This window comes from Phyllostomus hastatus, unplaced genomic scaffold (assembly GCF_019186645.2).
Source record: "Phyllostomus hastatus isolate PE091 unplaced genomic scaffold, TTU_PhHast_1.1 phas_contig_210, whole genome shotgun sequence".
Lineage (NCBI taxonomy): Eukaryota > Metazoa > Chordata > Mammalia > Chiroptera > Phyllostomidae > Phyllostomus > Phyllostomus hastatus.
In genome coordinates, this window is record NW_025333737.1 from 34,139,559 (window position 1) to 34,150,721 (window position 11,163).

The 11,163-nt window shown below is 59.8% G+C and overlaps 1 protein-coding gene across 1 annotated transcript; it reads left to right on the plus strand.

Annotated features, from left to right (window-relative positions):
- Positions 1-7,469: 7,469 nt before the first annotated feature.
- CCL1 (C-C motif chemokine ligand 1) lies at positions 7,470-9,810 on the plus strand. Its single transcript, XM_045837598.1, has 3 exons — positions 7,470-7,562; positions 8,748-8,862; positions 9,510-9,810. The coding sequence occupies exons 1-3, from the start codon at positions 7,487-7,489 to the stop codon at positions 9,598-9,600; spliced, it is 282 nt and encodes a 93-aa protein (XP_045693554.1). The 5' UTR covers positions 7,470-7,486; the 3' UTR covers positions 9,601-9,810.
- Positions 9,811-11,163: the final 1,353 nt, after the last annotated feature.

Below are 11,163 nucleotides of genomic sequence, written 5' to 3' on the forward strand. Positions count from 1 at the left end.
CCTCCGTGGAGCGACTTCAGCCGCAGAAGGCCGGCCTGCCCGTGCGCGCAGCGGGGCGGACCAGCCAGGGAGCAGCCTCACCGGTGACTGGCAGGGGTCGGAGTAGAAACGCCCGGCTCCCTCGCCGCTCAGCGGGTTGTCAACCAGGTGTGGGCTCTGCACTGTTTCCCAAAGTGTCGCTGGGAGGTTCCGTTTCTGTCACCCGCAGCAGAGCTGGCCCCATTACCCTTAATTAACAGAATCCTTCCGCATCTGGGTTTTGCTCCACGGCCTCTTAGGCGTCTTTCCTGCGCCTCCCAAATAAAACGCCTTCACTGAAATCCCGGTTCTGGGTCTTTATACAGAGGGTGGTGTAAACTAAGACAGCCCATTAGGCCTTTGCCCTCACTCTTCCCTCTGCCTGTAACATTCCACCCCTCCGTATCTTCTTGTGATTCAGGCCTCAGCTCAGATGCCAGGTCGTCTTCTTCCCAATGGTTTTATCCTCACCTGAGGATATGCTTACTGATTTTAGATAGAGAGAGGGAGAGAGAGAGAAACATTGATCAGATGCCTCTAGCACACGACCCAGCCAGGGACCAAACCCACCACCTAGGCATGTGCCATGACCGGGAATCGAACCTGCAACCTTTTGGTGTATGGGATGACACTCCAACCAACTGAGCCACCCAGCCAGGGCTCGAACACCAACTCTTTAGTCCTCCCACTGGCCAGATCCCTTTGTTATGTTTCTTTATTCACTAGTCCTCTGTGAGATTATATCGTTTATGTAATCAGCTTGAAAATGATGTCTCTTGCCCAGAGTGTTAGCTGCCCGGGGCGAGTGCCTGGTGCATTTTGGTTCCCAGCACATCGCAGAGTGCCTGGCCCATGCAGGCATCCTTCAGATATTTATTTGCTTAGTAAATGAGTGGGTTTTTGTTGCTGTCATTGTTTTGCTGGGAGGGATGTCAAACACAAAGATTTACAGTAGCTGTTGGAGCACATGCATGTCTGATCGGCACAGCGACGGCTGGGTGGAAGTGGAGACCACTCATGTTTCTGAGTGGCTGATTCTCTTTAGTGGGTTTAATCTGCTTCCAACTGCTTTAAAACAACAGCAATTGTTCTGCTAATCACCAGTCCCGAAGGACTCCCCCAGGAAGCGTGTCTTCTGAGTACCTTCCGCCCAGTAATACTGTTGGAAGGAATATACAGGGTTGAACCACATTTATCTAGTAGCAGTCTTAGATTCCCCTACCCTTCCCATCCATGTCCCTGCATCAGTAAAGCTGGACTGTACTTCCCGCTTACTTACTCACACAGCCGAGAGGCTGACTAAGTCTTGCCCTGGGAAATGCAGACGGGGAGGCCAGACAGGAACGCTCTGTGTGCAGTCCTTTGGAGAACACTCATTTCTTTCTTTTTTTTTCTTAAGATTATATTTATTTGTTTTAGAGAGACGGGGAAGGGAGGGAGAAAGAGAGGGGGTGAAACATCAATGTGTGGTTGCCTCCAGCACACCCCGTACTGAGGATATGGCCCACAACCCAGGCACGTGCCCTGACTGGGAATCAGACCGGTGATGCTTTGGTTCACAGGCCTCCACTCAATCCACTGAGCCACACCAGCCAGCGCCGGGAAAGCACTCATTTCTTAGGTGGCCGTGGTCCATCCCCTGTGCACCAGGCACGGACCTGCTCCAACCCGGGACTGGTGGGTGATCTTTCGGACTCAGGGCTGTGCGGACCAGAGCGATGGCCTCAGGCGCTGGGACTGCCCAGGAGAGAGCCTCGGAGTCTGGAGAGTGTGCGTGGACATGCGGGAAGACTTTGTTTTCATGCCGTCTGTTAAAACACGGGGCTGGCGGGGTTGAAGTCTCGTGGTGTGTTTAGACATGGGCTGGCACGCTGGTTCACCGCACACTCAGCAACAGTGTCCCGCGCACTGTGCTCAGCCAGGAGCTCAGAGGCCAGACAGGAAGGCGGTCGGAGAAAGCACAGAGCGAAGAGCATAGCACCTGGACCCAGAGAGGAGGGGGAGCTGGAAGGGGGAGGGCCTGACAGCGGAGGCGGCTTTGGACAAGAGTAGAAGCTCACAGCGTGATGAAACGGGCGGAGGAGGTCATCCCCGCATGGGGAGGATCGCACGCCAAGATCGGGGCATGTCCGCAGGAAGACGGGACGGCTCGAGGCTGTGGAACCCCAGGTGGCATTTGCTGCGGCCAGACCAGGAGGAATGGTGCACGGGAAGCTCAGGCGTCTGGGCAGCACCCCAGGGCATGTCTCTGCGGCGAGCGGTGGTTCGGAGCTGAGGCCCGGCCATCTGCACTGGCCTCCTGCCTCTGCCTGATGACGCGCTGCGTCAGCGGATAGCCCAGATTAGCTGAGTCATCTTGGACCACTTCTCTGGGCCTGCCTTCCTCCACTATAAAGTGGAGATGATAATAATAATAATAATAATAGTAATAATAATACCACCTACTTCTGGGCTGTGAGGAAGATCAGACAGGTTAACGCACACTTAGAGCAGTGCCTCGCACACAGGTGTGTTAGCTACTAACCACCGTTACTCCACGGAGGGCTCGGCGGACGGCAGGGGTAATGGTTGGGTGAAGGACAAGGAGCCTCTCACCCAGTTTCAGAAGCAACGGACATGCAGGTTACAGAAAAACCAAGAGGGACTCCCAGCCCAAAAGCCACAGCACGAGGATGTTTCCAGAAGGAAGGGCCAGCAGGGTCAAGGCTGCTTAGAGGCCAGGCGAGACCATCACCAGGGGTGCCTTGGATTTAGGAGCAACGAGCGAGAGGAGGCAGCAGTGGAGGGGGAGGGGGGGTCGGGAGCCACCTTCTCTGCCGAACACCCATTCATCAGCCAGCCACGTGGTCTCCTGCGAGGCTCGGGACCTGCAGCCAGCCAATCAGGGGGCAGATTCGAAGCGGGAACTCACTGTGGTCTCCTGCAAGGCTCGGGACCCCCAGCCAGCCAATCAGGGAGCAGATTCGAAGCCGTAACTCACAGATGAAGACGCTTAAGTAGACAGAGATCGGGAGAGGCAGAGGTGAGGCCACACCAGGCTGCCTGGTCCTCTCCTTCCCCGCCCCCCACCCAGGCCGGTGCGATTGCGAGCTCGAGGGGAGTGGGTGGAGGGTGTGGCGTGACCAGTGCTGTTTACTTGCCTTATCACGCCTGGATATCAAAGGACACGTCCGAGGCAGGTGACCTGGGGAGGTGGCAGAGGAGGGTGGTGACATATTCCTTTAATTCCTTCCATCGGATGTGTCCCGGGCGTCCCACCTGTTGTTCCACGTGACCGAATCACACCCTCCCCTCTCGGGGTAGGGGGAGGGTCTCCGGTGGAGGCGAGTTCCAGCTGCAGACAGCAGGGCCGGCTAGACCCCAGGGCAGCCGCTAGGACACCGTCATTTCTCGCACTCGCTTCTCCCCGCAGTCTCTTCTGGGGGCCCCGGGAGACGTCTGGCTGGCGGCGGCTCTGGGCTGTGAGTCTGGGAGGAGTTGGGGCGGGGCCGGGGGAGGGGGCGACTTGCAGGTGGATCAGTGCTTGTGGGAAGCGAAACACACCTTCTGGCTCCTTTGGGAAATGCCTTTATGTCAAGGACGTTGGAAGGATAAAACCGTCATGGTGGGACTTTGGGAGGTCACCTTCCAAACCAGGGCTGGGGACCCAGAGCAGGGGGGTGGGAGGTCCCCAGATGGATGCCCACCCAACAGGAAGCGGGAGGGCTGATGGGGGCGGGACAGCCTTCCGGGCACAGGTCTCTGCTGTCCGTGCTTGAAATCCCTCCTGTTGGAATGAGGCGCCCTTGACTTTCCTTTTGCACCGGACTCTGGCCGGTCCGGGAGCTCTGCTTGTCCGGGGCACAGGCCGGTGGAGCACACGAGCTGCAGGCCCCGGCTAGGTCTGGCAGGCGGCAGCCCTGGCTTCAGATGTGAACTCGGCTCCGGAAACGCGCCCAGCCCTGCGGACGCTGGGCGAGACAGCCCCAGCGGAGAAGCAGGACCCGGTCCACCCACAGCCAGCAACTCCGCGCAGCTGTGGAGACGCCTCAGCCACACCAAGGCGGGGGTGGGGGGGAGGAAACGCAGGCCCCTCTCAGAAACCGTGAGGCCGAGTCCGGCGCGTGCTGGAAGGCTTCATGCACGTGTCCCCATTTCCACCTCACGACAGTCGAGGTACCCAGTGTCGATGATGACTCAGAGCCTCAGGAGGACGATCGGTGTGGACCAGGTGGCACTCTGGATTGAAGCGCAGGTGTCTGGACCCCAAGCCCAGTGCGTTTCCCACCAGGCTAGACGACAGAGGTGACGATGGCCCGGAGATCGACCGTCAGTACATGGGAAGCCGCGTGAGCTCAGCACTCTCTCTGCGGTCAGCTCCGCTCACTCCAGAGGAGCCCAGGAGGCCATGCCTGGTGACGGTGGCATCTCTCGGGGTTGGGCAGCTCTGAGCTGAGCCTAGGGGCTAGGCCCCGGGGGGATGTGGAGAGAAGGGCACCCCCCACCCAGGCCGACCTGGGTTCCCAGGGCTGTGGGGGTGGGAGGTGCTGGCCACCGGGCTATGGGTCTGCAGTGGGTCTCGGGCTGTCCATCTGCCCATCCCCCAGAGAGAGAAGGCCCCTCAGGGGACTTTCCCGCAGGCTGTGGGTGTGTCCCCTGAATCATGGTGGCCTTGTCGGGTTTAAGTGGGCATACTCTGGAGTCATATCACTGTCTCTTCCTGCCCCCGCATCCCTGCGCTGCAGGGCGGAAATGCTGGGGTGTTCCTCGTTCCCCCACTGTTTTCTGCAAGGTTGGCACCGCGCCCTGACGTCCAGATGGGCGTGAGAATCTCGCAGGGCTCTCCGGCCTCCTAGGCGCCCAGTCGTGCCCTCCTCCTTGCCCAGGCCATGGGCCAGCTCTCCCGGCAGGAGCACAAAGTCCAGACATCCGAGGAGGAGCCCCGCTGGGGAGTTAGGAGGCGGGGCTGCCTTCGGGGCGCTGTCCCCGGGCCTCCATGGGGCATCTCCCCTGTCCTTCCTGGGCCTCCTGCCCCGCCTCTGGGAAGTGAGCACCGTGAGGAGAGCAGGGGAAGCGAGTGTCCGGAGGGGCAGCCCCATCCCCGTCCTGAGTGGGCCGGCCGCGCCCCCAAGACAAGGGACAACGTTCCCTGGGTGACCCCGTGGCCCCTCTCCGTGCCCCAAGGGAGCTGACGAGGCCGATGGGTACGGTCAGCAGGTGGACCTCATGCCTTTTTCTCCTTCCTCTACCCAAACACGACTAAAATGATAGCAAAGGAATAAAAAAAGTGTCAGTCTGCAAGGCCAGAGGGACTAGGAGAGCAACAGCAGTGAGTGGGGTGGTTATTTCTGCTACTTCTTGGACTCCCGGGGAGGCAGAGAGCAGCCGGCCGCAGGATGAGGCGGTCAGACGTCCCGACGACCGGAGTGCCCACAGTCCCGTCTCTGCCCGAATTCTCAGTGTGACCTCGGGGAGTCCGCCTCCCCTTTCCGAGGCTCCTTTATCCCGTCTGCGGCATGACGAGATCCCACCAGACACGAGATTCTTATCTTCTGGGGCCTGCGTCACGCGTACAGGTGTGGATGTTTGGATTCTAATCCTGAAATGGGGCCAAGGCATTTTTCTTTAATTTTTTTTTTAAATCCTCACCCAAGGATATGTTCAGTGGTTTTAGAGAGGAAGAGAAAAAGAGAGAGACAGAGAAGCATTGACTGGTTGCCTCTTATACGCGCCCCAACCAGAGATCAAATCCACCACCTGGGTATGTGCCCTGACCGGGAACTGAACCCCCAGCGGTTTGGCCCACAGGGTGGCGCTCCGACCAGCTGAGCCATCCAGCCAGGGCAAGGCCAAGGCATTTTTCAAAAGCCTTGAAACTTTAAGACCCACTGTCCTCCAGGCCCTTTCAACCTTGACACACCAAGATGCCCACCCAGGAGTTTGTCTGAAGAATACAGGGAGTTGGGGGGTCTGGGGGGCATCTAGGATCTCCAAGGGGGAGACCCAGACAAGGGGGGCTGCCTCAAAGGAGGCTGCATGGGAACAGCGGAAGGGTCTTCAAGGAGACAAAAGCATTGGAAATGGGCCGCAAGTTCGTAGAGGGAGACAGCCAGGAGGGCCCCGCGGGTGGAGGCTACAGCGGAAGCAAAGTCCTGGACATAGAAAAGCATGTGGCAAGTTCCGGGAACTGCAAAGATTCGAACTGGCAGGAATCCACGGACACGTCACGGGAGGAGCCATGCATGGCCGGGCGAGCGGCTTGAACTCCACGCCCTTGACAATGGGAAGCCGCTGCGGACGTGGGAGCCACAGCCGGCCCGGCCAGAGGAGGTTAGCCTCGCCACAGCTCGGTGGCCAAAGAAAATGCACGTTGGCCTCAGGTTTTGAACACGCAGATTCAGCCCGGCTACTTTTTCCTGAGCACCTACTATGCGCTGCTTCCTGCCAGCACCACACACAATGGCTTCAGGCCCTGGGCGCCCCATTGCTGCCCAGTCATGTCCGCTCCGGCTACTTCCTCACTCCGGTCACTCTCCTTACACCCCTGACACCAGTGTTCTCTCTGGCCTCTCTGAACAAACGTGCTCCTGTGTGCCCCCCTGTTCGTACGCACACCCCTTCCTCTGGTGGCGTGCCCCTTTCCGTTCAGCCCTCCCCGGGGACGGGGTGCAGGTGGTGCTTGAGGACCTCGGCCCCGGGAGGCCTCTCCGGAGCCTTTGGGAATCTCCCCTACGCCCTCCACGGGGCTCACCCACTGCTGTCCTTACCCTGCTTGGCTTTTACTTGCTTATCTGGGGGCAGAGGACAGCAGGTGGCGGGCAGGCCGTGCACACCACCCCTCTTCCCTGGGGGTACCCAACGGCCTAGCACAGGGACAGCTGCTGAAGGGCGTTCAGGGATGGGAAACATGGAAATTGGGAAGATGGGGGCCGGGGCCCATGACACTGCCGATCGTATTTAGTTCTCATCGCACCCCCGTGAGGCTCGCGCCCCGTGTCCCAGTACTGCCGTGGACAGGTGAGTTCCAGCCACTGCTAATTCGCAGCCCTGGGATTCGAACCCAGATGTGTCCCTGCCCTGGCCCAGAGCCCGTCAGCACTGCCCTGCTCTGGGGACGGCGGCCGCATCCCTGGATGAAAAGACGTGGGGCCAGAGAAGCCACAAGCAGAGGCCACTTCCTCCGGTTCACCTCCCTCCGCTCCTCAGAGGGACAGCTCCTCCGCGTCGTTCTCGAGATCCTTATCTGCACCTGCACACGGGGAAGTTTCCACACACTCACACGCCCCTACGAGAGGTCCAATGTGGTCGCTGGACGTAAGTAACCACCGCTCCTCCCGGTGACTTCCCCACCTCTGCACCGGGGGCCTGGGAAGTCCCACCGATCCTGATAAATGCGCCGGCGGCTGAGGATGGGCCAGGAGAGAGCACTCAGCTTCACCAGACTCGTCGAGATCGTCCCAGAGAGGCCTGAGCCAGAAACACCCCCGCGATGAAGCTCATTACCGTGGCCCTGGTGTGCCTGCTGGTGGCGGGGATGTGGCTGCAGGACGCGGACAGCAAGAGCTGTGAGTGGGGCTAGCGTCGCTTTGCTTCCCCTGGGGAGGGCAGAGACGTAGGCAGGTGCTCTGGGGTTGTGGGCAGGGCTCGCCCTAAACTGCTGGCCTCCGTGTCCCCTGCTCCAGGAGGGACTCTCCCTGAAGATGTGAAGGAAGGACTTGGGATGGTCAGGGGCAGAGGGCTAGTGGGAGAACCACGGGGCCGGGTGAACACAGGCCACTGAGCCTCATCCGGACCCTGCAGACTGGGGGCTGGGAGGGTTATGGAGTCCAAGCCGGGAGTCCTGTGGTCCCGAGGGGCACTGGGTCTTGCCACCACAATGTAACAGACGATGCACAGAGGTCGGGACCTGGGGCTGTAACCTTTGGCTAACCACAGGCAAGTCACCTGACTTCTTGAACTCTAGTTTCTCCATCATGAAAGTGGGCTGCCAATGCCTCCCTCCCAAGACTGTTTAGAGAACCCCAACCTAACACTAAATACACGCAAGGGGCTTTGCAAACAGCAAGCCCAGGAGGAAGGAGCCAGGATTGGAATGCAAGTCTTTGGAGGGTGGAGGGAGGGAGGGGGTGTACAAACTGGCAGAGGGGGGCTGGGGGGTCAGGACGGAGCTGAGGAGGGCTTGGGCAGCAGGGCATTCGGAGAGCAAGTCGGGGAGCCAGCTGGCTCCCGGTAGCTCCTCCTTTGCCGTTTTATCAGTTTGAACTCCTTGAACAGTTTCTAATCCTGCCCCAGGTTCTTGCGCCATAGTTGTCCTGCACGCACCAAACTCCCCGGGCCCCCAGAGCACGGGAACCAGGGCCCCGGGACCTAAGTACCGGTGCAGAACCTCGCGCTGGCCGTGGGATGTCAGGACTGGGCGAGCCCCTAGACATCGGTCTGCAAGGTCTCATTTTCCAGATGGGAGGCCTGCGGCCCGGGCGAGGCATCCTGATTAATTAAGGGTGCCGGCTGGTGCACGGGGAGCTGGGATGGGACCCCAGGGGCCTGAATCTGCCCACAGGCAGAACTAGGTGGCCGATGGGACAGGGCTGCCCCTGGGCCCTCTGACTGTGTTTCAAAGCCTGAGCCTGTCCTGGGAGGGGTTTCGTTGTTGTGTTGTTTTGTTTTGTTTTGTTTTGGCCATCCTGAGAGAGAGCAAAGAAGTCCAGGTTGAGAAATAGATGCAAACGGCTTTTGTGTTTCTCTTCCAGTGCTTGTGCAGGCCCCCAGATGCTGCTTCAAGTTTGTGAAGAGATTCATTCACCCAAGCACTGTCCACTGTTACAGACACTCCAGCTCCTCCTGCTCCCACGGCCAAGGGATCATGTGAGTGCCTCTCCCGGTTCGATTCCTGAGTTCCCCCTCCAGGGCGAGGACACAGGCTCGCCTGCAATTCGAATAGTGGACACTAGATGGCGATGTCCCACCAGGTTACGGTTTCTAAACCTGGGGGTGGGGCATCAAAATCTCGGTGCAGAGCTGAGTGTGGGCGCTAGGGGGTGCTCTGCACTACCTATCGTGTGCCCGGAGGAATGCACCTGGTTTCCTATAGCGGCTTTTGTTTCTTGGAGCATCAAGGAGCCAGGTATTAGATCCAAATATTTTATGCCCAGAAGAAGGAATTGCTTCCAAGCTCCAGGCATTGCTGCACAGTGACAAGAGGGAGGGGGCACGATTCCTTTCCAACTCCGGGTTTGCCAACTCACAGTTGGCCTTGGGCGGCTAGCTCCACTGCGCTCACTCCTTACCCGTGAAGTGGCATACATACATACCACAGCTGCATCACCTACCACGGCTGCATGATGAGCTCCCCTGCAGCCCGTCCCCCTGGTGTGCAGCCACAGGCCAGACGCGAGAACTTCCTATCTCGCAGAGACTGCCGCTTAGGGGCACCCGGAAGCGAGGAGGGGGAGACGGGGCCTGCGTGTGGTCCCCAGCGGGTAACCGGTGCCTTCTTCGTTTTCTGCCCGCAGATTCAAGATGAAAAGAGGCAGAGAGGCGTGCGCTTCTCTCAAGGAGTGGTGGGTTAGCGGTTCTTTATCTAAGCTGGAATACTGCAAGTGAATGTGAACTGATTCCTCTCGACCCCACAACTCCGGAGCCCACGTGCCTTTTCCCCTCCCGGCAAGCCCAGCCCCCAAGCCTCCGCAGCCAGTTCCGCACCGACTTTGCTGGGTCGTCTGCTGGGGGGGTCTGCGGGGGGGTCTGCTGGGTCCTGATAAGCTATGTGGTTACACTGTATATAGTTAAATTATGTAATCTTCCATTCCTGCCTCCCTGTGCCTCTTAGACCCCACCGGGATTTCAGGGTGCAAACCTCATTGGCATTGGGGGGCTGGAGGGTGGGGGAGGGGGGAGGAGTGTTGAACCTGGTGTCAAGGGAAGGGACTTCTTGTCAACAGGAACCAATAAACGACTGACTCCTCCCAGCTTTGTCCTGCCTGTTGTGCCTTTGTCCTGAAGGGGGCGGGGCGAGTGTCTACCCTCGCTCGGATGCAGATTCTCTGACCCCAGGCGGGCAGGGGCGGGAGGCACGGAGCTGGTGCCCGGGGCTGCGCCCACATCTGGGTGCAGCACGCCCTCCCTCCCTGCCCTGCCCAGAGGGTCCAGGGGCCGAAGCCATCCGAAAGCCCCCTGCCTGTAAGCTGTCGCTAGCCCATTTTACAGACCAGGTGACTGAGGGCTGGAGAGGAACGCGCACAGGCCTGAGGATATACAGAGGGCCAGGGTTCGATCCGGAGGCAGGGCCCAGGGCTCCTGCCTCCCATTCCCCGAGCTGCTTCCAAAGGTGCCAAGTGACTGCTTGACCCCACGGGGCACAGGAGCCCTCCCTCCACTGGAGAGACCCGACAGAGCGGGTTGCAGGGCCTTCTCCTTGGGGAGGGTCCAGGGGGGCGTTCCGCAGGACGGGGCCAGATCTAACAGATGCCGGCATCACTCAGTTCAAGACAGGGGTGGTCTTGGGAAGAGGAGACCCCTTGGTGGACACAGAAGAGGGGACAATGATAAGCTCCACCTTGTGTCCTGTGTGACTCGGGAGAATGTCAGGGGGAACAGTAAGTTCCGGGTCCCCAACAGGGTGCCCCTCGAGAGACCGCTGTGGCAGCTGTAGGGAGGCGGCCTCGTACTGTGCGTCTCCGGGCTCCTCCCTCTTTCTCCAGCTCGCACGCAGCCGGTCACAGGGCCGGCCCACCCTTTCTTAAACCGGCACCCCTGCCCCCCAACCCCATGTCCTCTTGCCTGGACCAGGCGGCTCCCAGCTGCCCCTCACCGGCTCCACCCCGGCCAGGTCCACAGGCACCCGCCTGACCTCCCCACGGCCCCAAAGCCTCAGGCACTCCCTCCTGCCTCCAGACTCGCCACCTTGACAGGGGCAGCCCCTCTGGCCCCGCACTGCAACGTGCCTTTTTAACGGGCCTGACGCTTCCATGCCGGAGACAAACTCCGACCACCTGGGGATAGCCCTCCCTCCCCTCTTTTCCCTCCTGCACGTGCTCGGTAGGAACCTTCCTGAAAGCCACGCCACGTGCTCCAAGGTTGATCTCGCCCCACCCTGTCTGTCAAGTCCAACGCTAACTAGGACTGGGTTATCCGGTTTTCTCCTGGGGGTGGCGGGGGTGGGGGGTT